This window comes from Bemisia tabaci, chromosome 10 (assembly GCF_918797505.1).
Source record: "Bemisia tabaci chromosome 10, PGI_BMITA_v3".
NCBI classification, from domain to species: domain Eukaryota; kingdom Metazoa; phylum Arthropoda; class Insecta; order Hemiptera; family Aleyrodidae; genus Bemisia; species Bemisia tabaci.
The window spans coordinates 22,215,103-22,242,027 of NC_092802.1; the positions used below are offsets into that span (position 1 = coordinate 22,215,103).

Consider the following 26,925-nt stretch of genomic DNA (forward strand, 5'->3'; position numbering starts at 1 on the left):
CTTCACGCATTGCGCAATGCGTGAAGTATCCCTGTTAGGTTTGTAGGTACCAATGCGCGTGTCGCGCTAGTCACCCTTGCCCGCGGCGCTGCAGCGGATCAAGCGGATGAGTGGGCTCGACAGCTGCTTCGTCGCCGCTGACGTCACTGGCGCTTTATAGTTCCCATTCATTCTCACGGCTCTCGACTAACGAGCACACCCTTTCTTGCCCCACTGCCTCTGGGTCCGTTTAGCAGAAATGCGTCTGAATATGAGGAGATGTAACAGGAAACAAACAAGAAATACGAAAAGATGGGACATGTTTATTTCAATTAATGAAATCGAAGACGGATCAATAAGTACATGTACAAGTATACAATTTTAGAGTCAATACATCCCAAATTAATTAAAATTCAGGTCAAAAGTCAGCAGACATTTTTCATGGAAAAACAAAAAATTTAGAGGTGTTTTAAATGTCATATTTTGGGACCTTCATCGAGATAAATCCTTTAATAGTCTTCACCATGCAACGACTCGGGGATTAGGTAAAGAGGACCTTGGATGGAGATATTTTTATTTATTTTTAAAGCATAGTCCATTTATCAATGGAGTAGATACATGTTGTGCCTTTTTTTTCAAAATGACCTTTGTAGATGTACGAAGATCTTTTTTGCTTAGTAATGTCGTTATGATGATATGAGTTGCAGGCAATAAACATACACTCTAAATTTACACCAGAGAAACCAATGTAATTAGTTATTGCCGATATCTAAATAGGTTCCAGTCATGACGACCCACTCCATTGAGTCAAAATAGACACCTCTTGGTATCTTGAAAACTTTGTCACCCCACGAGTCCCATGTATGCATGCAAAGCCAGTAAAGTGTTCCGTTCTCCTTGCCCCAACCGATGATTTTTATAAGCTTTTCTGCATCGAGGCGTTTTCTACCCTCCTTCGCCTGAAAAATTCCTGCAAAATTCGTACGGTAAAACGTGATTAATTTCAAAGCGTTCCGGTCAATTTTAGGGTGAAATATTTTAAAAGTACCAGACTAGGCCAAAGGCTAAAATAAAATTTAAAAACTCACTAGTCAGAGAAAATTCAAAACTATCCGACGCGCGTCCCGACCCGTTGGATCATCATCAGGGGAGCGACTTCTTTCTTTCTTCTTTCTTTGACTTTCTCCGACTAGTGAGTTTTTAAATTTTATTTTAATTTTAGGGTGTTCTTTATATTTATGTGCGATGTTCACGAATCCTGAATTAGAGTACCGTACTTTATAAGGAGAGTATGGACATGGACAACTCGAAACTTTGGAGGTTAGGTTTGATTAGGTCATGAAGCTCTTGGGAGCCAAAAAGGCAGCCAACCTATGAACTCGTATTATTCAGTGGTACTATTTAAACTCTGAGAGTAGGTACTCTGATCAACAATTATAAAAAACACGTATAAAACTTTGATTTTGCATTAATTCTCTCAGTTTTAAAGTCTTAATCCTTAAAAACGCTCGTGTACAATGCGCTGTCGGTCCTATTGATTAATCTTTCAAATGCATAGGTTGGCAGCGGCACTTTTCTGGTGATTCTCGTTTTTCACGTTGTCACCTTTTTGGGCCCTGAGAACTATACATAAATCGAGTTGTCCATACTCTCCCTATAAAGGTACTCTATCTTGAATATGATGATCCTTCAAAAGAGCAATCAGAGGCGGATCCAGAAATTTGGCAAACACCGGATTCCCACAATTTAAACCAATGTTAAATGTTCTTTTCTTGTTGGGGCACCTAGCCCCTCCAAGAATCGACATATTTCCATATTGCACTTCTGCCGTGCTAAGGAAGAACGCCGTATGAGCCTTCAGGCGTTGCCAAGTTTCCTCCGATAAAAACCGAAATTACTGGGAAAATTTTTAATATTATTTTCTCACATTTTCAGACAATTTTGTACACAATTCAATCTATAATATCTGAAAATTTCAAGGAAAAACATGCATGAATTTTGTCAAAAATACAGGTTTTATCAAGGGAAATTTGGCAACTACCGAATGTTCATACGGCGTTCTTCCTTAGCACGGCAGACTAGGCCTCCCTCCTGAAAATTCCGGTTCGCAGAGAAGACGAGCTTCAGATGAGTAGGTTCTCTTTTACGTGGGAGGGCTCAACTCCAAAAGAGTAGGAGGCAGGGATTGCCCTCAAAATTCAAATCCCCAATATTTTAAATGAAAATTTCGGTTAAATATATGTAAGATTGGTTGGTTACTTTGTTCATCACTTTATTTCTCCTGCAGGATTAGTGTCAGCATGATAAAATAACAACTTAATTTAGGGTCAGGCTGCAAAGAAACAAGAAAGGATAAACTTGAACCCGGAAAGTTTCAAAATATTAACAATTCCATTTTCAACCGGAAAAAAAATAAAAATGGGTCGTCGATTCGCTGTTATTGCGAGACCGTCTCTGATTACAAAGATAAACAGACTCGGCACAGTGCAGCAAAATCAAATTATGTTGTTATTTTATCATGTGAATTTTGGCTGATTAAGTTGTTTTTAATATAGTGTCAACTTTTGTGACTCCAGTCTGACGGACTGACATCATGGATCTCACAACATTTTCGATTAGGATGCACTAAAGATGGGACGAAGACACAGAAGAGAGGAATATGATGGAGAGGAGAAAAAAGAAGAGGAGGTCGGGGTGAAAGGAGAATGAAGAATAAGTGAAAGAAAAGAGAAGAATTGGATTTTTTTCGTCTTTCTACTTCTCCTTCGTCCACTTCTTCCTCTTCTTCTTACTTACCTTCTTCCTCTCCCTGTTCCTCTCCTTCTTCCTCTCTTTCTTTACTATTAATGCCTTTTTTAGAGGTGTAAATGGGCTTAGATGCTAAAGCACCCCTTTAAAATAAAATTATTTTACTACTACTACTTTCTTTCTCTCATTCATCTTTCTCATCCTCCTATTTCTAATGACTTCATCTTACATATGCTAGGTGTCTTAAGCCATTGCGCATATATTTTATATGAAAAACTTATTCGAGAGTACTTTATTATTTACTGAATTTCATCCAATCAAAGACTAGCACAAGTATACAAGATCCAATTTGGTTATGCAGAGCACATATTAAAGATTATCAAGTTGAGCCTTAATCATCTCACCGTAAACCAGTGCTGGAGAGGTACTTACCATTCGGCTTTTCCAGGAAGTCGTCGTATAATAATACATTTGTTACGACAGGACCATACGTGTATACTTCATTTCGGATAGCGAATTCGTGATCAGACGTGTAGTAATATGTTGACACTAGATTTGCAACAGTTAAAATAATAATTACATGATTTTATTAATAAACATTTTAATTATAATATATAATTATATTATATTATTTTAATATTTTTTTTGTATAAATAATATTCTTTATTTTACTTTGATATTTATACATTGTATGCTCTTATGAACACGAATGCGCTTCAGAGCAGAAGAGTCTCAGGCCTCACGGCTCATGATCATGACCATACGGGAAAAGGCACATTGGTTCACAAACGCAAATTTTCTTGTGGGTCAGTCAGTCGTAGAATCGTTATCCCGAGTGACCATGATTTACGAATCTCTATGTTAGCAATGCTAATCAAAGATCAGTATTGTGGCGTACTTTGGGATAAACCGATTGAAATGTCATTTAGACACGCAAAAAATGATCGTTTCAAAGTGTGCACCTCAGTAATCGATTCTTTCAGTTAGCTTCTAATAGAAAAATATTTCGAGTCAAGTAAATTCCATAAAGTATTTACTTGGCTACATCTTAGAGAACGCAATTTTTCAGTTGGCAAAGGGCATGGAAAATCTAGAGTCTTGCAGGGCACAAAGTACCATAAAATGTGCTAAAATCACAAAAAAAAAATTGCCCCTTTGCAAAACTCTTGGGGAAACATTCAAAATTGACTGCACTAGGCAGAGAGGGACCAAGTCACATTAGACATTGCCAAATTTTATCAGACGTTTTATTTATTCGGAAGAACAGTAATGTAAATCCTTTTAATTTCATGGAATTTCCTCTGTGAAGTAATGCCAATTTTTTTGTAATTTTCCTTTAAAAAAAGGTATGTACAATCGACCTCCTGTAAAACATGAATTGTTTGATTGAATTTCGCAACGGCTAATGTGAATTGCATCCTTTTGGGTTAGAATTATTCGGACGGATGCAATTTTACATTAAGACTAATATTCCTGCTTTATTTTAGACACACATTTAGTGTCATTAATTTAACTATGTAGATAGTTGCTTTGATGAATAAGCCAAAAATAATAGTTCCTCGTGGAAAAATGAGGTTCAATTATCTCTCTACTTTCTTAACCTTAACTTAATGTTTACTCACATTTCACCCGATCTTTGTCGAGAGGTTTTTTGTATTTCTCGTTTGTACATTTCTTAGGACAGTCGTGGTCGAAGACCATTTGTCCTTTGCATTCGTTTATTTTATTCTTTCTGCCAGGGTAGTCATCATAATAAGTGGTATGATCACATGCAGGGTAGGTGTAAGGCACGCAACCCTAAAAAGAAAACATGTTACAAGAGGATAGAATAAAGCGAAAGCTCAAAATTGTTTATGAGAGGTATTTATAGAATAAGTGAATATGTATTGACCGAAAAAAATACGTTTCTCCGATCGTGACGTTGCACGTCACGTCCGTGTTTATTTTTCAAAAGAAAATCAATTATTAATTTTTGTTTTAATATGTATCCTAAAAATTCCCTCAGCCTATTCAGAATCATTCACCAAGTATTTTGAGCCGATATTTTAATCAGTTCTCTTCAACAAAACAAAAACAATCAACAAAATTAATAAGTCTTAAATGATGTGATGAACAAACGACGTGGTTTCAACTTAAGCCATTGACATGCCCAGAACAAGAGTCCAACGAAATCTCCAAAATTTTGAGGATATTCACATCAGGTCAGTTTACAGCATAATTTTTGGCTTTCTAAAAAGTTCCCCTTTTGATAATTCCTCTCATCGATTCGTGACGCCTCCTTGTTTTCATCGTAACCAATAAATTTTAACCTTGAAGAACGGCTGGGCCGTATTATTTCCCAAACAGTCGATGACCATCACCAGTGCACATCTACTTGTCCTGTGTCCAACAAGTCTAAGTTTCTTAGATTTGGATTGACGTTTCGAAAACAACATAATTTCTCCCACTACCAGATCAAAACGTTACACTGGTGATTAGACGGGTGAATCTCAAAATCTTGTATTTTTAAGACGTGAAGTGGACGTGAACCAGAGGCGTGGCGTGCTTTGCGATACATCGATTGCTCTGCCATACTAACCTATGGAAAAGGATCGATAAACACAGTGTTCCCAACGAACACCTTAATAATCGATTCTTTACCGTAGCTTCAAATCGGGAAATATCGATTAATCGATCATTCACGCTTCGCCTTCGACGTGAACGCAAAGAATTGGTTTTGAAGTTGGCGCGTACAAAAGAATTTGAATCTACTCAAATTTTAATTTGTAGCTTATTACGAGAAATTCTTGTTTTCCATCCTTTATGAATATTTTTACTTGGAAAAATGCCTATTGTTGTTCTCAATTTTTCTTTTAAATGTTATGATAACAAATCGATGGCTGAGGAACAAGACTGCCTAACTGCAAACTGACAATTTCAGGACAAGCAAGAAATTTGCCTTTTTTTAAATTTTGAGATTAGATTTGAAATGTTTGTATAAATTTCAGTGACTCATTATAATGTGTTTTGCAAGTGTATTCTAGAACAGTCAAGGAACAAACCTTTTGTGATCCATGAGGACCGCCAGTAGGGATTCCAAAGTCCGTTCCGTATCGCCAAGACTGATATTGCGCGGACTTACCAGTGCAAAGCTCTCCACAGCCCATAAGCATCTCATGAGACAGCTTCTCTTTAAAAGCACCATTTGTGAATATACAGTACCGATCAGACATCGTGGAAGAAACGATAGATGGCTGTGAAAACAAAGCAAAATGAAAGAAAAAAGAAGAATATGAGTTCAAAGATTTTTAAAATGCACAATTTTGAATTATTGTCCTTATAAAGTCATTTAGAACTTCTACCGAAATGAGAACGCTAAAATTATTCCATACCGGAAATTAAGTTTTAGGTTATCTTGATAAGTCCTTACAACCTCGTTCATATTGATTAAACATTTGACCATTTATGATTTAACGTGGGTACAATTTTGGATATTTTTTTGGAGCTCCTTCCCTCTTAAAATTTAGCTGAACTGATGCCTTGTTGAACGGGAAGACCTTTTAGACATTGCTTCAAAAATTTTATATCGACGGCTTTGCAAGAGTGCATATCTTGGTGCGGTGTTTCAAAATCTCCGCTGCTATTTTATTTATTGAAGGGGATCAAACCAGCACAATGGCTTGAAGTTTTCACCGAATCACAATATATCTGGTGGTCCGTTCAATTTGAAAAAGCGAACATTGAGAACTATCTACACTTTTCTCGAAAAAATTAATTTACCGGGAGAAACGAAGCAACGTTAGAATGCGCTAACGGCGTCGAAGCACAACATGGGCTTTTTAAGCCCCAACGTTCGATGCCACGATTATCCTAACACGAGTTCAAATAATCGCGCTATGCACGGGCGGCCGGCGCGGCGTCAAACTCATATCAGTGCCTGCAAGACTGCAGGGATACTTCACGCATTGCGCAAAACAGTGCGGTCGGCGTTACGCACATTAGCGCCTACAAGACTGCATGAATACTTCTCGCATTGCGCCAAACGCAATGCGAGAACCATTTGTGATGACTATTCGACTACAGGTAAAGGCATATGGCAGCTAGCTAGATTAAAGGCGCATCACACTGTGGAGATGACTCGCTACTCTACCGCGTTTTCTTCTCTGGCTTGCGCGACGCTAAAATCGCCGCAAATCCAGGACCTCGCGGCATTTCTTTTGATTTTTCGCGCCGGGATTTTTAACAGTGAAGGAAAAAAATCCTGCTGATGAGCGGTTGCTCGAAACGGCCGCAGAGTAAATGCACTAACAATTTGAAAAATCGGTAAGATAAAGGTTCTATAACAACTTCATTTTCGTTTACTCTGAAACTGAGACTTACCCCGTCTGCGCGACACGGACCCTCGTCTTCAACTTGCCCAATCAGGGAAGCACAATGCTTCCACTTTTCTCTCGCATCGAAGGTACCAGGAACTTTCGATGGATCGGACTCCCATTTTGGATCACCGACTTTCCTCACGATGTGCGTGGCTCCGGGAGGCAAATTCCTCCTCAATTTTTCCCTCAGGACTTTTTCCGTCAATTCCAAGTTGTGGCCTGTCAAGGAGTTTTTTTGCAGAGCGTTCTTGACGGCAGTCTCAACACTCTCTACCTTGAACTGAAATTTGATTCACAAGAGAATTAGAGTCCCTTTATACTGAGAGTAAAGACAATGTGAATGTAGAGAATTTGCAGGTGTCTGAAATTTGATGAATTTCGTGTTTAAGTGGAAACTACTGAGTAAACTGAAAACGAGAATACCCTTGGTTCATTTATTGATTAACTATTGAAGAACATAAGATATAACGGAATATTGGAGTTACGGCGGTTTTGGAAGCAGCGAGCCAATATTGCGCCGCGAGATCGTGGATCCGCGAGTTTTTCATGACACAGCTTGTCACATCCGTCAGTGACATCGCTCGGTGACATCACCAGACACAGCCTTGTCAGATAGCCCGAGGAATCCCCCAATTGCGTATACCCCAGACTCGGGCGCCGGGCGACCGAAGTCCCCGGGGCGGCAACCTAACCAGTTGCTTTCCGCGGATTTCGGAGTCCTGACGGATATGACATGCTTGGTCAGGGGATTTTGGCGAGCTAACCGTGGGAATCAGCAAGCCTAGGGGGCCCACGAGGAGCTCTCTGAAATCCCCTGAAGTCAGTCGTCTCACCAACCGTGTCTACGCCTCCTCGCGGACCCCGACGCGTGTCTCACCCCGTAGTCGAGTCCTCGAGTATCCCTCGGCCGAAAGTTGTGGTCCTACGGTCCGTCCCCGACCCCCCTTTCGCCCCAGCGGTCTTTCACCCCCTTTTGAGTCCTCGACTCCTCAAGTTGCCCCGTCCCGCGCCTCACCCCGGTGATTGAGCTTTGAGTATCCCTCCCCTCGCCGAAAGTCCCGTCCAGCACCCCCGACGGCTCTTCCTGCTTGGAGACCCCCCCCCCCTTTTTGTAGTAGTTGTATCTGTGTGATAGTTATCTGTGTGTTAGAGGTCTGTGTGACCTAGTTGTAGTCGTACCGTTACCCAATACATCGAGTGGCCATCTCCTACTTACGTGTTCCTTCTTTTCCTTAGGATTCTAGGATACGTTCTTGAGGTAGGTGACCATCTATTTAGAGTGACAGGGCTCTTACACCCTCCTTAGACCATACTCTTTTCTAGGACTACCCTGTCTGGTGGATACGCCCCCATCTGCGATCATCCCCTACGTGTTCAGCTACTTGGCTCGAGAGCTGAGCACGTTATAAGTGGTGCAGGCCCCGGGTAATAACACTATACTCCCCGGAGTGTGCTATTGTCCCGCACCTCATTCGCAGCCAAGCAAAATATTTTTTTTTTTTGAGTGTGAAAATTTCTAGAGATTTTATTTTTATTTTATTTATAAATTATTTGAAGTTTTTTTTTTAAGTTCAATTCAATCGCGTTAAATTTTTCAAAAACTTTAGGTCATTTTTCCAAGTAAAACTTTTCTTTCTTTAACAATAAATTTAGACACTCTTTGCTCTACCTTAAAATTAACTTTCATTAAAAATTATGGCCAAATGGCCATAGTTACCCCAATTAATTACATTCTTTTCTGCGCACACACTCTGTTCAAATTTAAATTTTCTTTTATTATTGGGCGCTTCTGGGTACCAGATGCGCCCTTTCCAACCGTTCGACTCCCCCGATGTAACATGTACTATACTACATGCCCTTTTGCCTTATGGGTAATGACGCCATTCTGGTACACCCGGGAAAATTGGATTTTTTTCTGCATCTGGTATTCGTAAAAGTTTTCGTGAAATGTTTTGCTTTTAAGTATAACAATCTCGCACGGGCGTATTACCTGGTTAAACTATTTTGGGGCTTCGTTATGCTTAAATGCCTCATATTCGAGGTTGTAGTTTCAGATTGATTCGAAAAAATCAAGAACAGTCACGTGATCTCTTCATTTTAGTGACGTATTACTGTGCTATTTTGTGATTGGTTCATTTTCTCGGCGCAGCATCGTCAAGCGTCAGCTGTTTGCGGCTCTGGGTTGAAGGTTTAAGGTTATGTCAGAGAGAATAGAAAGTTAGAGGCCCGACTCGATGCTAGGTAACTGAAACAGATGCGCTCGCAGCGCGCTCGCTGGCAACGTACGCAACTACTATTTTCTATTGTTTTCCAGAGACTAGCGGCGGGTATGTTGCTGCCGGACCACCTTCACGTAGGCAATTTGTTATACATCATCCATCCGCAATACTCTCGCTTGGCCGTATGAAAACGTTCCTCGCATGCGCAGTGTTAAAGAAGCGCCCTCCGACGCTTTGGCGTTGGAACTGCTTGTTTTTTATTCCTTTTTTTACCCCGGTCTTAGTATTCACATCTTAATATTCACATAAATAGCTCTCATGATTTCTTCTTAACACTGATCTTAGTTAATCACATACGGTCGCGTGGGTTAGCTAATCTCATGTTATTTGCTTTTGCATAAACTTTGCAGAGATAAATACTCCATTAAGAGGAATCATAAAAAAATTGCTCAATTGTAACGCATTGAGCTAGTAATCCCATTTAGATTTCATTTCTCCCTTAAAGTTTGTTTGATAATCGACTATTATCGACCATTACTTTTATTTAAATTTTTCACTTACCCAAGGAAATAAATTTCCTCAATAAAATTTCTGACCCTCGCTCTTCCAAATTGATAAATTTCTAATTTTACTTTGTTCTCTCCGATTTTCTCCCATATTTCCGGAAATAATTCGAACTGATGTCAGGGTAAAAATTGCCCATCCCGAGAAAAAATGGATCGTTCGAGCTCATTCAGGATCATTCAATTTTCAATGATTCTGAATGAGTTTGAATGATTCTTCAATGAGCTTGAATGATCCCGAATGAGCTTGAGTGCGCTGGCTCGTTGGGTCGTTCAATTTGAATGATCCGGATCGTTCAACTTGAACGATCCGGATCATTCACCCAATGTGCTTGAATGCGCTGGCTCATTCGATCATTCAACATGGATGCACTGACTCGTTGGATCGTTCAACTTGCATGATCCGGATCATTCAATTTGAATGATTCAATTAGTCAGCTCATTCAAACTCATTGGGCCAATGATCAGGCTCATCGTAGCTGAATCATCAGGAGCATTGAAATTGAATGACCCAACATGCTGGCTCAATCAAGCTCATTGGGTCAACGATCATGATTATTTAAGTTGAATAAGCCACCAGCATGCCAGCAGCTGATTGGGTCACTTGGACAGTTTTCACCTCCAACCATTCTACATTAATATCATCGCGCCAGTGTTCGAAACCCACCTTGTGAGTTTTAGAAGCCATGTGGCGCATCAATAGACGGAAATGCACATGGGTAGCCATTTTCACTTCGCAGTTTTTCTTCGACAGAAAAATGAAGGAATAAGGGAAAAGTTCAAAAACACTGACTCGCCAGAAATTTCATCCAATTCCTCTTGAAGTAAGCTCATCATCCGCTCTATTAGAGTAACAGTGTGAATGTACCTTCAATATAAGTAGTTTGAAGGAGAAAATATTTTTGCTACAAACTATCTCCCACATGCTGTCAAGAATTCAAACCACAAAACAGTCATGATGGGAGAGGCTCGTAGCCAAATTTACTGAGAAAATTGCGAATATTACTTTCCAAAATTTTTAGACAATTTTGTACGCAATTTAATCTAAAATATCTGAACTTTTCTAGAAAAAAAAATACATGAATATTTTCAAAAATACATGTTTTATCAAGGGAAATTTGGCAACTCTCGGATGTTCATCCGGCGTTCTTCCTTAGCACGGCAGTGCTGCAGGGATACTTTTCATCGACAACTGAAGAATTTAACTAGAAAGAAACATATAAAAATAACAGCATAACAAAAAAAAATGTTGAATTGAAGAATAAACCGCGCGTTTAGAATTGCATGAGCGATGTCGCTGTTACTCTGATTTAAAAGAAAGATACCAGCAAAAATTACATTGGGATACAGGGGTATAAAATTGGCTTTGTCTCTGAAATAATTAATTTACCTTAGATTGTGCTTTGAAGTGATACAAGGCAGTAGGTAATTACAAATTTGTGCTTGAGTGTTTGTTCAAATGAAGTGTCATCGATGGAGAAAATTTTATTGAAGTAAAATTGTGTCCTCGGACCATAAAGCAGTGCATTTGATGACTGGAGCACAACTCACAGGTATAAGGTAACATCATACTGATAACTTGTTAAACGGTCAAGGGAAAAAACAATAAATAGAATTTAAAGCGACATAGAAGAGAAATTACAGAACAGAGGATTTCAATTTTCGAGGAAAGTAGGGCCTCTCTCTCACTAGCTTTTCTGAAAATTCTTAAGATTAGCCTTATGACAGTAAAAAAAATGAGCCTTACATGATAATATAAAAAAAAGAGACGAGGAATTGACATAATCATAGCAATCCTTAAGTCAGGAGGATGGGAAAATATTTCAGCAATGTGGCAACGCCGTTACTTCCCCGCCTCCCACCACTCGTTTGCTGCGTGAAGAAAACAAAAGAAGATGACCGTTGAGCCAAGGAAGATGGAAATTCCACCCCCGAACCTGTACTGTAACGGCCGAGGGGTCGCGGTATTCGCCACTTGGTCTGATCAGTCTTGCTGCCTGCGTATCATTAGCGTGTTGCCGCTCAGATTTTTCGTCTGTGTTGCTTTAAATTCTATGTATTTATTGTTTTTTCGCTGGACTGTTTAACAAGTTATCAGTATAAACTTACCTTATACCTGTGAGTTGTGCTCCAGCCATCAAATGCACTGCTTTGTGTTCCGAGGACACAATTTTACTTCAATATTTTCTCCATCGATAACGCTTCATTTGAACAAACACGCAAGCACAAAATTGTAAGTACTATTGCCTTATTTCACTTCAAAGCACAATCTAATGTAAATTAATTATTTCAGAGACAAAGCCAATTTTATACCCCTGTATCCCAATGTAATTTTTGCTTGTTTCTTTCTTTTAAATCAGAGTAAAACAGCGACATCGCTTATGCAATTCTAAACGCGCGGTTAATTCTTCAATTCAACATTTTTCTGGTTATGCTGTTAATTTAATATGTTCCATTTTAGTTAAATTTTTCAGTTGTCGATGGAAAGAATCCCCGCAGCAGCTCTGCAACTCGGCGGCAAAGCTACGAGCCTCTCCCACAATGACTGTCGTGTGGTTTGAATTCTTGACAGCGTGTGGGAGATGGTTTGTAGCAAAAATTTTCACCTTCAAACTACTTTTATTGTAGTACCTACATTCACACTGTTGCTGTAATAGGGCGGAGGATGAGCTTACTTCAGGAGGAATTGGATAAACTTCTGGTGAGTCTGTGTTTTTTTAACTTTCCCTATCATCATATGTTTTTTTGGTTTTTTCCCCTTCATTTTTCTGTTGAAAAAAAACTGCGAAGTGAGAATGGATATCCATGTACTTTTGCTTCTATACTATTTACAATCTTTTTATAATAGATTCTCATCAGACCGAGACCTTGACTCACTGGAAATCAACGATCAGGAGAATTCAAGCTGGCTGGGATTCAACGATCAGGATCATTCAAGCTATAGTTGGGATTCAACGATCAGGATCATTCAAGCTCGTTGAAATTCAACGATCAGGATCATTCAAGCTCGTTGAAATTCAACGATCAGGATCATTCAAGCTCATTGGAATCCAATGATCCGGATCATTCAAGCTCGTTGAAATCCAATGATCCGGATCATTCAAGCTCGTTGAAATCCAATGATCCGGATCATTCAAGCTCGTTGAAATCCAATGATCCGGATCATTCAAGCTCGTAGAAATCCAATGATCCGGATCATTCAAGCTCGTTGAAATCCAATGATCCGGATCATTCAAGCTCGTTGAAATCCAATGATCCGGATCATTCAAGCTCGTTGAAATCCAATGATCCGGATCATTCAAGCTCGTTGAAATCCAATGATCCGGATCATTCAAGCTCGTTCAAATCCAATGATCCGGATCATTCAAGCTCATTGAAATTCAATGATCAGGATCATTCAAGCTCATTGAAATTCAATGATCAGGATCATTCAAGCTCATTCAGGCGCATTAAAATTCAATGATCAAGTGAACGATCTGGATCATTCAAATTTGAATGAGCTGACGAAAAACTCATTCAAATTGAATGATCCGGATCGTTCATTTTTCAATGAGCTTGAATGATCCATTTTTTCTCGGGATTTAAGAGCCCTGTCACTCAGCTATTTGTTTCACGCTTGCTTGCTTACCCTTCAGTGATCTATCACCTTCAATTTTCCACTTTCAAAATTACGCTTCTTCCCATTCTTCATATTTTTGTGATTTCTAGTATTTTCAGCACCAGTTTTTGGTTACCTTCTTCGAAAATTTAGTTCATTTTACATGCCTTCGGCAACATATCACTGACAGTGATTAAATTTTGTCTTTAATCCCGCAACTTTTTCAAATACTCAAAGTATTTTAATTTTTACACTGTTTATCTCCGAACTTTTAATAATATTTCTTTCCCTTCCTTCTCAGAAAACCAGCAAATTTTCAAGAGAATTTATAAATTTATATGAAAACACAAGTTTTTTCTTTCATTTTTTTTATCTTCTCTCCTCCTCTTAACTCTTCAGTCCCATAAATAACGGTTACTTACGATTTAAGTACGAAAAGCACCCCGATAGTTAGTTCCTTTAAAATCAGGACAGAACGGCATGCATTTTTTAGGTTCTTTAGACTGCAGCGGACAACCAGCAAACAGTAACTTAAGGTAAATCGATAAACTTAGTGTATGTGATTTTACAGGTGCAGAAAGCAGCCGACAACATCTTATATCTTCAAATGTTTGCCTTTTGTTAATTTACTTCTTTATCTATGAACTGAAAATCTATCTCTTCACTCTAGTAAACTAACACATTGCAACACCGCTTTTCGCCTGCAAATAACAAACATCCGCTTTCTTCCCTTTCAAATTTTTTATTATTTTTTATCCATTTCAGGTCTTTATTTTTCCTTTTTTTTGAGTGCTAAAACCAAAACCCACATCGCTATGTTCACAATTGTAATCTCGAGCCGGGCGAGCGCTTACAACTGGAACTAGGGATGTTTAAATAATCTATAGAATTAAATGCGTCGATTTTTTTTTTTATGATAATGCAAAACATTTTATTTTTAATTTTTTTAAAACCCTCCTTCTTCAATCTTTTTGCCACGCAAAACAGAACTGTGAAACACTTGCATTTGCAGTAATAATTCACTCGATAGTTCATTTGTCGACTATACCAAAAACTTGCTGAAATTTTCTCTTAGTCCATGGCCCTTATGAGTTAAAATTCCAGAATTCCCTTCGCACAAATCAGCAATTGTTATTTTTGAAATAAATTCGTAATCACTGAAAAACAAAAATTAATTGCAGGGACTACGTCCCTCGTCCGACCTTCTCTAAATACTGAAAAATAAAGAAGAAGAAAAGCATTTCCTACTTTTCTCTAATTCGCTTACACCCCCATCCCTCGTAACACACTAATTGGTCCCACAATATTCTCAAATGCCATAATTACCATAATTTTCGATATTATCAATATTTTCCAAAATTAATTATGTGTGATTAATTAATTAATTATGAGTGAAAATATGTCAATATTACCTAGTAAACGCACCACTCTCGCTCGGGAAAATCTCGGTATCGCGGTCTTATCATTGACGTAAACATCAACAGTTAAACATCGCCTGTTAACACCTCGTAACAGGGATGGAACGTACTAAACCACCCAGCGTACAGATGAGTTCTCCTTCCGATGAAAAATGTGCCGAAAAACTTAACAAATTGCCTCAATACAAAACTTTACCTCTAATTCTCGTAATCTGCTGTGCGCTTGCTTGCGCACTAATAACGATTAAAGAATGGCTAACACATCTAAAAAACCCATTACACCAATATTTCGGAGCAAAAGCAAATGCAGTTCGCATTTGTGCCTTCAAAACATGTGAACACTTCCTCTCTTCCTCCATGTTACCGGTGTGGCAAAAATATTTACGACAAAAAAAATCCCAGTACTATCAAGTACTTCGTAAATGTAAATTTAAAAAGTTACACAAATTTTAAAAAAAACGAACAACCAAGAACCTTTACTCAGCAGAAAAGAAACTTCGTTCCCCGTCAAACTTTCTCTAAATCACGTAAACGAAAGAAAAATAGCATGTTCTCCACTTACTTACACTCTCCAGCTCTCACCACCATTTTCAGCCCATTTTTACGCCAGATTTCCTCTTTCTTTCCATAATTTCACTCCGTAGTAAAACAATCTACCTCAAAACATTTTCTTCACGGAAAATGATTTTCAGGCATACGCCCTAACTTGATAAAATGTGTTTATTCTTCATTATCTTACTTTTTGATTGAGATTCTAAATGAGTAACGCGCCTTTAACGTATAAACTTAAACTCAAACAACTCTGGAAGAGCTAGACGGTTGATCAGCGAACCTTAGCCTTGTTTTTTTTCCTTTTTCATCAGCAATTTCCCAAAAATTCAATTAAAATTTGGTTTAATTTTTCCCTTTGCACCAATCGATGACTTATATTTATATTTTTATACCGGAACGTGTTCAAAAGAACATTTTAGCTGAACTGCAATTTGCAGTTTGAAACCAGAAAATTTGACCTCTATGGAAAAACACTTGTGTGCATAGGGGGACTAATGGCACAACACAACAATTTGCTGCTCCTGCGGCACCGAGATGCATCCCAGCCACGAGATGAGACACAGAGATCTAGCAGTCATACGGGATACAGATCTCACCCGAGAGTTTGGATGCATCTTTGTGTCGCGGAAACAGCAAATTGAGAGCAACGCATATCTACGCGATGGCGAAGAGACATATGATCCGGGAGCGTTGTCGAATTGTCTCATCAACTTAGTAAAAAGAATACCTTATACAGAGCATCTTTCGAATAATTAAATGAGCGCATTGTTGCCGAGCGGAGCTGCGAGCATTGAGACGTGAGCCCTGAACCTCATAAGACCATGTGTACAATACGGCTCATGTCGCGGTGCGTGCAGCCCCGTTCGATGGAAATGCGTTCATTGTTCCTCACGATGAAATGCGCAGGATTAATTTCAACTCTTATCAAAAATACGAGAACTTAATTTTCGCACGGAGAAGGACGCGCGAGAATGGTGAACTACCGGGATCGAGCACCAAATAGAGACAATTTTGAGTAATTTATCAACAAATTCACGGCAATTTAATTTTTTAATTTTAATTTTTTTAGTCACAGTCTCGGAAGCGTCGCGGTACTCGCGCGCCCTTTTCCTTGCTTAAAAATTCAGTTAATCAAAAATTATATTGAGACACGGATCTTCATAGAGAAAGTCGACAAGGATCGAGTCTTAATAGACAAAATTATTAAATTATCAGCAAAACTCTCACACTCGTGATTCTCCACCGATGTTTGAGACTCTGTTTTCCTTCACGGCGCGGGCCCCCTGTTGCAGTGATGCATAATTGCCTGCCAAACGTAATTTCAAAATTAACAGCAAACTGACCGTCACTTCCCGCAGAGTTTGACAAATTTCATTTTTTCGTCTATATAAGTCGATCAGTAATTACTTTTAAGTGAAAGAGCAGCGCTGCAATGAAGGGTCTCTCGCCGCGTCGTTCAGGCAAACTTTAACACACATTTTTACGCAAAGCTTACAGTCCCCAATTTGAAAAATTCCAATCACATATTCAATTTCAATTCATTCAATTCATTTCGTTTCAAGTTCATATTTCGTTAATATTTCGTTGTTCCACTCACGTAGGGGTGCGTCTCGATCTCCACATGAGCCATAATTCCAATAGGAACCCATTAATCCGAGAGCTCATGAGGTGGTCCAGAGGCGCCCTTGTGTGGGGGGAACGACAAAGTATATGAGCTTCATAAGAAATAACGGAAATTGATACCAAATTGTTTCGCACACTTACCAGGAAAATTCATGAAATTTTCTCTGTGCAAAGAAACGAAGCGCAACGCGCAGTTTGTAAAAAGAGCAATTACGATAGGAATAAGCTTAGGTTAATAGTTTAGATTTCAATTAAGTAACATTACTTAGTAAATATATTTAAGTAAAAGGCCGATAATTCGGCATTAAACGCCCCAAGTTAAAGTAGAATTCCGTATAGAACTAATTTGTCTCATTCTTATACTTAATAAAATAAATGTAGGCGCTTACGCCCACATTACAATGGAAGAGACCTCTTAATACCTAGGTGGCTTCCTGGCAAGCTTCTCAACATTCAGAAAGTTCGACTATTAATTATTTTATACACTCCATTTTTTCAAATCACGTGCTGCACAAACGCGGCGCACACTGGTCCGGGCCAGCAGGAGAGGTCGAATACAAACTAAAAGCTTCGGGAACTTATAAGATCGAAACTAGTAACGAGAAAGTTTAAGAGCGAATACATTGGTTCTTTCATAACAATCTCCGTTCAGGGACAGCCTTCCTGATCAGTTTCTTTGAATAAACACGTACCAAAATTTAAAATTTTCAGTCAACACCTTGATGTCCGACCTTTACTGTTTCCTCGTACCACTGTGCGGCGTAAATCGCAGTGCGTCAATAGCTAAGCCATTTGAAGCTGTAGGATATGATCGATACCACGACCGTAGGTTTCCCATTAATTTGAGTGGATCGAACAATAAATCGCAAGACGCAAGCAATATCCCTAGTAGCATGATTCACTTTCTCCTTCCTAACAAACGTATAAGGAATTAATACCGGTTATATAATCACCATTTTAACTAAAGTTTATATATCGTGTATATAAGTTTTATATAAAATGCCCATGAAAATAATTATTCATATTTTCAGAAGATAACGTTTATATAAAATTTATATAATTGAGGAAGGGTTTTTATAAATTTTCTTTATACGTATAGTATCCTTTTGCTTAATTTGCTTATTATAACTGTTATATAAATGACCTGAATGACTTTAACGTAAACCTATCTCATTTTCATGAATGATGATGATGATCTCATTTCAATGAACACCCTCGACTCTCGGACTGCGTGGGATAGGTATTATTAGAGGTACTAATGGCTCCGAGACGAGTTAAAAGGGGATATCTCGGCACACAATCCGAGGAGCCCTGTTACCTCAGTTGGTAGCGTGTCTGGCTCATAACCCTGCCCAGTTAGACAGCAATATTTTAAAAATATTGAAATTTAATATATTTTTAAAATGTTTTTCATGTATTTTTAAAATATTTTCAAAAGTACTTTTGAAATACAATCAATGAATATTTTTAAAACATTTTAAAAATATATTAAAAATATAAAAAATTAAAATTTTTAAAATAATATTTTATAATATTTTTAAAGTATATCATAATTATTTTTGTTAATATTTTAAAAATATTATTAAATATTATTTTAAAAATTTTGATTTTTTTTTAAAATGTTTAAATTAATATTATAAAAATTTTAAAAAAAGGAAATGATAATAATAATAAATAAATAACATAAATACATCGACATAAATTCAAACTAGAAAAAGGCCCAAATAATTAAAACTGGAAAAAGACGCAATTATAAAGTTAAAAAATAGAGAGAGAGAGAGAGAGAGTTAAAAAAATGAGAGTTAAAAAAAAATAGAGAGAGTTAGAAAAAATGATAGTTAAAAATCATGATAGTTAAAAAAAAGAGAGAGCTAAAAAAATGAGAGAGAGTTAAAAAAAATGAAAATGAAAAAATTACATCATGAAATAAAAAACAATAAATAAATAAATAATAAATAATAAAGTCTGGTAAAATATCATAAGAATCCGTCAATAAACAAAATATTACGGACTCAGAGGCCTGCGATAGTTAAGAGATTGAATTTAGGGGCCCATTCATATCAAGCCTGGCTGGTCTGGTGGTAAAGTACTGGACTTCGGATTGCAACTCCATCCCGAAGCGTGGGTTCTAATCCCGACTAGGACGGCGCGGATTTAAGGTAAGTCACAACTCTACGATGATCCACCACCTGGTAGTAACGCATATGAAAACTTGCACACTTCATAACTAGAGTGCGCTACCAGCCAGGAAGAATAATGAAAATTCATTTTATACACTCTTTGAATTTGGTTATATAACTTTTATACTAAGGGTTACATAATAAAATAAGTTTTTTAGTAAACTTTTAACTAAAAAACTTTACATCCATTACATAAACAATGAATATTCTTTAGCTTGTGGTTATTTACGGTTTATACTTTTAAAAACAAATTTTTTATATAACTCTGCTACTAGGGATGCCATATTGAGATGCAATTTACACAATAAACTAACGGCGTAAAGGAAAGAAAACTTGAGTAACGAACGGTCAACATCACTCCGAAATAGCCTCGGCTATTTTCACTAGCTACCACTAGAATGAAACATTTTGGTACCATAATGCGAAACGTACCAGGATGAATCGCGTCAATTTAAGATGTACAATTCCACCATGATCAATTCAGTTTCTTTTCCTCCTTTCTTTTACAAAAAACAAACATTACACCTTCACAAAGGTTGACCTTTCGTTGCTCAATGCCTCGCCAAAGCATCAGAAACAAAACCAAATTAGTTCCAGAAATTAGTTCTATCTTAGTCCTTACTTTCAGACTTAAAAGTTACAGAAAAATATAATAGAAATTAAAGTTTAAACAGAACAAAACTTAGTCATGCCTAGATGACAGTGAGCTTTTCTCTCATTTCTTCTCTCTATTGTCTTACACTCACGACTCGAACGTGCAAATTCTGTTAATTTACATCAACTATTTTAAAGCACGAATCATGCTCACTAAGTATTAGAATTAAGAAGGTTTAGGGTAACAAGTAAAAAAAAAAATTTTTTATTAGAATTAAAAAGGTTAAGGGTAGTATGTAGCAGGAATTTTTTTTTTAGGAAGCCGCTCACTTCGCCTGAGCGACAGTTTCCAAACAACATGGAAATTTCATCCCCCCCCCCTCCCTCACCCACAGAAATTAGGGACGACCTAATGGTTGTCATAGGGCCCAAAGACCACTAACGGTCACCTACCTTCAGAACACCACAAAATTTGTCTTCACTTAGGACTCCGAAGATCACCCTAACAACAGAACTCTCAAAAAAAAACGTGCTTCGGGGGCCTAACTGAAGATAAATATCCATTTATAACATTGATTTCAATTCACTTGTCACACGACATGCCAACAAAAATTAAGGCTCCTAAAATGCTAGATTTCTGAGACAAGAAAGAAACAAAAATCAGCATCTTGTAAAGACGAGCTTCAAAAATTTCACGTATCCAGACGTGGATATAATGCACGAAGCCCTAAGAATTGCCACTCAACTTAGGAAAACTTCGTGTAGTATGTTCAAACTGGTTCTGTCTCTTCCAAACTTAATTATAAGAGCCGTCGGGGAACATCTGCTACTGTCAATACAAACTCTATCAATAAATATATTTTAGTGAAATAAGCTTAAATTGAATGTATCTTAGTACTTTAGCAAAGTGAAGCTAAATTGAATGTATTTTAGTAATTTTAGCAAAGTGAGCGCCAGAGTAAAAGCCGGCGCAGCCGCAGTGTTCTCAAAATGAAGTAACTTTTCATCTTTGACACGTAAATTAGATCTACTCACTATCTCCCTCTAAAAATATCGCTTAGTCCATGACAGAAGCAGAACATGGCCATTCAGGGCAACAATTTGACAACACTGAAATTGCGCCGGCTCCTACTTACCACACCATACTTACAAAAAATTAGGCAATTATAATAAGATGTAAATAACTTTGAGTAACTACATGTTCGGAGAATCCAATTAATTTACATTATTCATTATTTAATTAATTAAATTATCCAACACTGGTTGCCATGGCCAAATTTGTGAGTTAAGATGTCCTCTATGGCGAGTTAAGAATCGATAGAGTAAAAAATATGAATATAATGACAAATATTTACGCCGCATAGCGCATAAAACCAAGATTTCTTCATTCATTATAATCCAACGCTATTTACAGCCTTGGAATCTATCAAAAATTGTTAAATAACTAACTACTTGTTACTAACTGCTTGTTAATAGCATTATTAATAGCGTTGTACAGTGAAATAGTAAACTATAGAAAAGAAAGTTATAAATCAGTAGCTCAGTAGGTCAATATTAATTAATTAATTAGTTCATCATAGTCAATCGTAGTTCAGTAGGTTAGTAGTTTCCTTCTCATACATAATGAACCATACTAGTGCACGTAAATAACTTTGCATAATTACGTGCTTAAAAAACATGCCTAACCACCCTCAACTCTCCACGATAGTTCGCATGATTTATTAGCATGTCGCATAATTTGCAGCACTTTTTCTTCCATGCTAAGTAGTTCCGTACTAGTAGAAGAGTTAACTTATTAAGATAAAAAAGGCTTGTATACAGCAAGAACCTCGTACAGGGTAATTCTTACTTTTTTTTAAAAAAAAACTAACTTTTTCAGACGAAAGAAGATCTATCCATTTTCCTCCCCTTCCTCTTGTTACAGGCCTTGTAAATAGCTTTGCACTTATGCACTTATCAACAAAACACGAGAAATCTCAGCATATTTGACCGAAACAAAAAAAAATATTACCCAACATTGTAAATAGTATGTACATTAGAACATTAAAAATTCTAAGGAAATTACTCAACCACTCAAATTCCGCGGACAGGCAATTAATGAGCTTCCGGCAGTCGGACCGACGGACCCCATAGAGCAAAAGGGATGACGAAAAATGGACACCGCCAACAACAACGCCTTAGCGGGGAAGGGATCCCCCCTCCCCCCCTCCCTCACAACTCCATTACCACAAGTTTCAGCGCGAAGCAGCTCATCGCGCCCTAACGAGCTCGAACACTCGAGCGCGACCAAAAAAACGTGGAACAGCAGTTGGCAACACCGCCAGGTTGCCAATTTAAATCCAACCAAACAATGCGATTTCGGTTGAATTTACGTCAGATTTTTTCCACCACAATTAGCAGCCCCGCCGACATACCAAATCAGTCTCCGCGGCACTAACTTCATGTGGAAATCTGACCAATACGAAGATGTGGACACCAGGGTATTCAGACACAATTGGCAACTCCGCCGAATCGCCCAACAATCTACACAGCACTTAAAACGCATGGAAACCCGCTATGCAAAAGAAACCCAAATTCCTTTATCATAACACCAACTGGCAACAACTCTGAACTACCAAATTGATCTCCACGACAGCAATGGGCGGAGATCTGCAGGAGGAAATAGCATTTTTTTTTATGGGGCAAAATCTTCTATATTAAGCCCACCTTTTTTTTATTCTTGCTACTTGCGATTACTCAGCACAAAATCGCAGACTGAGGTCGGGGAGATCGCGAAAAATCTTTATTTTTTGAGTAAATCCATTATATCACTGCTCAAGCCTTTATTTTCCGAAAAAGCTAAAAATCAAGCCGACCTCAGGACCTCCAGAAAATTACCTTCACCTCGCCCCACTTCGACGGCCACGCAAAACGACCTGCCATGTACCGACCAACCACGAAATCGTCGCCCAAATCGCCAATTGCCAATGGCCAATGGCCAATGGCCAATCGTATCAAAGCTGCCAACACCGCTCGAAAATGTAGAACTAGGAGTATTAGAGGGATAACATGTTGCAACTTTCGCGGCGCCGAGGAAACTCAACCCCAAAGCTCTACCCACGGGCCACACCAAATTCACGGGACTGCAAGCGGACCTCAGCCTCACTGGGTTCCAGGGCAGACGCCCCAACCCCCCACCCCATGCCTCTGCTTCCAGGGGGCCCAGGGCGAACGCCCCCCCCCCCCCCCCGCCGACACAATTTGAGTGAAATGAGAAAAAAACATTAGCTTTAAGTGTACATACATAATTAGGAGTAAAATATTTTTTTCCCTTTACAAAGTAAAAACCACGTAACCAGTCAAGCATCAATCATGGCCAAAAGTTTACACGCCGAACAACGCTCAGCTGTTCGAGACACCCGATATGAAGCAAGAAGCTCCTCGCTCTCCGGCCCCGCGCCGAGAGTCAGCGACCTTCCCGCCAGCTGACCGACTCGTATAACGCCGGCGACAACCGCCGAGCGTTCCCCAGCGTCATATTTCACTTTCCTTCTATCCCTGTACAGTTAAATCTTTGTAATTAGACCCATTGTTTAGATTTAAGAATGACAGTAGCAGGTTAATGCTCCCAAAAGGACGGGCATAATGACTAATAACAATTTTTTTTTCTTCAAACTTCCCCAGTCCCTACAAAATCATACCCCAGTGTTGACTAGCTGCTTCCAAAACGCTCGACCTCCCGGTGACCCACTGCGGATAATGAGGTCATTATCCCGTGTCGTTGTAGGGGGAGTATAACGGAATATTGGAGTTACGGCGGTTTTGGAAGCAGCGAGCCAATATTGCGCCGCGAGATCGGTGGATCCGCGAGTTTTTCATGACACAGCTTGTCACATCCGTCAGTGACATCGCTCGGTGACATCACCAGACACAGCCTTGTCAGATAGCCCGAGGAATCCCCCAATTGCGTATACCCCAGACTCGGGCGCCGGGCGACCGAGAGTCCACGGAGCGGCAACCTAACCAGTTGCTTTCCGCGGATTTCGGAGTCCTGACGGATGTGACATGCTTGGTCAGGGGATTTTGGCGAGCTAACCGTGGGAATCAGCAGGCCTAGGAGGCCCACGAGGAGCTCTCTGAAATCCCCTGAAGTCAGTCGTCTCACCAACCGTGTCTACGCCTCCTCGCGGACCCCGACGCGTGTCTCACCCCGTAGTCGAGTCCTCGAGTATCCCTCGGCCGAAAGTTGTGGTCCTACGGTCCGTCCCCGACCCCCCTTTCGCCCCAGCGGTCTTTCACCCCCTTTTGAGTCCTCGACTCCTCAAGTTGCCCCGTCCCGCGCCTCACCCCGGTGATTGAGCTTTGAGTATCCCTCCCCTCGCCGAAAGTCCCGTCCAGCACCCCCGACGGCTCTTCCTGCTTGGAGACCCCCCCCCCCCTTTTTGTAGTAGTTGTATCTGTGTGATAGTTATCTGTGTGTTAGAGGTCTGTGTGACCTAGTTGTAGTCGTACCGTTACCCAATACATCGAGTGGCCATCTCCTACTTACGTGTTCCTTCTTTTCCTTAGGATTCTAGGATACGTTCTTGAGGTAGGTGACCATCTATTTAGAGTGACAGGGCTCTTACACCCTCCTTAGACCATACTCTTTTCTAGGACTACCCTGTCTGGTGGATACGCCCCCATCTGCGATCATCCCCTACGTGTTCAGCTACTTGGCTCGAGAGCTGAGCACGTTATATAAGACAAAATGATCTAATTTGCTGAAATACATGTGTTCAAATGGGAAATGCTACCAGATGACGTCATTAGGCGGTGCATTTTCTCACTTTTAAATCTATTTTTATACTATTTCCTTTATCAGAAAAAAATTATTAAAGTGAGCAAAAATGAGCACCATCTCACCATCATAAATGTTTTACTTACAAGGAGGTTGATTTGAGGAACTGCGTACCCTTTTTAATATTGATATTGTTATGACGAAATCATAATATTTGTTCGGCATTGAAAAATAAGTTATGAAAAACTCGCCCCACTTACCGACCAGGTGGGATGTTTCCTCAAAAGCTCGTCAATATTCTCTGAGCCTAAGGATTGGTGGACCAATGCAAGGGATAGAAAAACAATAACAGTCAACATTTTTGCGTCAGCCACGATGGATCTCTGGAAAAGATAGGAAGATTAATATTTTAAGAAGAAAAGCACTGGAGAGACGCATACCCTTGAGATATTCGGTCCCTAGCGTGAAATTGACTTTGGAATGATTTGCATCCCAAATTCCCTTCGAAGATTTCCAATAATGTATTTCGCATTCTTGAAGTTTTACGACTTCTGAAAATATATTGATTCTTTTATCTTTACTATAAGCTCTCAAGACTCCTATATTTTCATTTCTGGTAACGCTATTAGTTCTAGAGTTCTACCTAGCCGATTTTCATGATTTTTGCTGCTTCCGACGGGGAATTGTTTCCAATCGAGCCCGCTATATTAAGATTTTAGAAATATAACCCAGATGTTTGTATATCACGTGTCAAAGTTGTGGATTCTACCATTTACACAATAATGTAAATTTTTATTTTTTGTCACAGTTCGTTAGAGCGATCCACTGGACCAATTTCCATGATTTTCCGTCTATTGACTGGTGAAAGTCTCTAGATGAGCCCGCTCTATTCAGATTTTGGAAATACGACCCAAGGTTTTCATATTAGGGTTGACTGATAAGCTTATCAAAAGTTCGGGGCAATAAGCAACATTTGAATTTGCCGCTGATGAATTTCAAATTTGGTGTAAAATGGACCGAACTAAAGATGTTGAATTTTGATTTGTTCCCACGCTCCCCGATACATGTAATTCGATTTTAGAGTGGACACCCGAGAATCTTGCAAGCAAGAAAGGCTTCTGAAACGGGCCCTGGAGGGCGCGAAGCGCCCCCTGGGAGTTTGGCCGCGTGGCGGCCAGGGGGCATGCCACCCCCTAGTTTTTTCATACACTATACACCTGCGAATGGAAAGGAATACAAGAAATAGAAACTTAAAATAAAAATATAAACTTTCCAAAATACAATCACTTACCACCTCCAATCAGCCAATGCAATAACCGTGTTATCTACGACCCACACAGTTACAGTATTAGTTCATTTTAACAATATCTGCCGCTCTTGCTGCAACTGCAGACGCTTTTAATCATTCGAATAAATATCAATCATTTAAGTAAATTGTGCTTATATCTCCCGGAAGCTCGGTGCGTATCTTAAGTACTTCCATATTTAGTTGAGAGGAAAATAATAAGTGCGAGCATGTACATGTGAAGTGAGGCGGAGATATTAAGACAGCCGGTAGCGACGCCCGATATGAGTCTTAGTTCCAGGAACAATAGAAAAGTGAAAACACTCTTCACTCCCACGCTGAATCAACACAAGATTTGGTGATAGCAATGACTGGTTTTTCGTTATCAGAAATGCCCTAAAAATAAAATTGAAAAAACTTAAGAAAGCACTCAAAAGTGGACTGCTGAAGAATACGTTGGTCTGCCGATGACACATCCGATAATGGGTCATTAAATCATGAACAAATAATGACTTGTTTCTTACATTTAGCAACAATCAGAACTATTGAATTACTAATCAACTTCATATTAATAATTATATTCATAGTAATACTACTGTGGGTATGACTTTATTCACACAGGTTTATAGTTTTATAATGCGTATGTATATAAAACTCTGTTACCACGGAGACATATCTGGTTGAAGCTTAATTAGCTTTAACAACTTGTAAATACTTATACCTGGGGGTTAATGACGCCCAAAATACGATGCGCACATTAAAAATATGAAAAAGTAACTCAGAAACTGAGAAATACGCAGTTCAAAAAGTGAAACATTTCTGCTTTTTAAAAACGTCCCGGTTTCGATGATCCGAATGATGTCATACTGCACCAATCAAAGGCAAGCATAGGTTTTTACGACTTTCGTTAAATGTTTTTCTACTCCTTGTTTGCGATGTCAATGAGAAAGTCAAATGTGTATTCAGAGCCAAAAAATCCAACCTTATTCATGTTTGTTGTACTTAACGAGCTTAATTCCACATTAAAATACGTTTGATTTCAATGAACATTA

At 38.9% G+C, this 26,925-nt stretch overlaps 1 protein-coding gene across 2 annotated transcripts; it reads right to left on the reverse strand.

Annotated features, from left to right (window-relative positions):
- Positions 1-282: 282 nt before the first annotated feature.
- On the reverse strand, positions 283-26,038 carry LOC109042343 (cathepsin B-like cysteine proteinase 3). 2 transcript variants are annotated; one of them, XM_019059029.2, is made up of 7 exons: positions 25,880-26,038; positions 24,849-24,971; positions 7,087-7,362; positions 5,769-5,960; positions 4,350-4,524; positions 3,160-3,276; positions 283-949 (listed from the first exon to the last, which is right to left on the reverse strand). In XM_019059029.2, the coding sequence occupies exons 2-7, from the start codon at positions 24,945-24,947 to the stop codon at positions 732-734; spliced, it is 1,077 nt and encodes a 358-aa protein (XP_018914574.2). In that variant the 5' UTR covers positions 24,948-24,971; positions 25,880-26,038; the 3' UTR covers positions 283-731. The 2 variants fall into 2 exon arrangements, with proteins under 2 accessions (XP_018914574.2, XP_072161173.1); XM_072305072.1 differs by lacking the exon at positions 7,087-7,362.
- Positions 26,039-26,925: the final 887 nt, after the last annotated feature.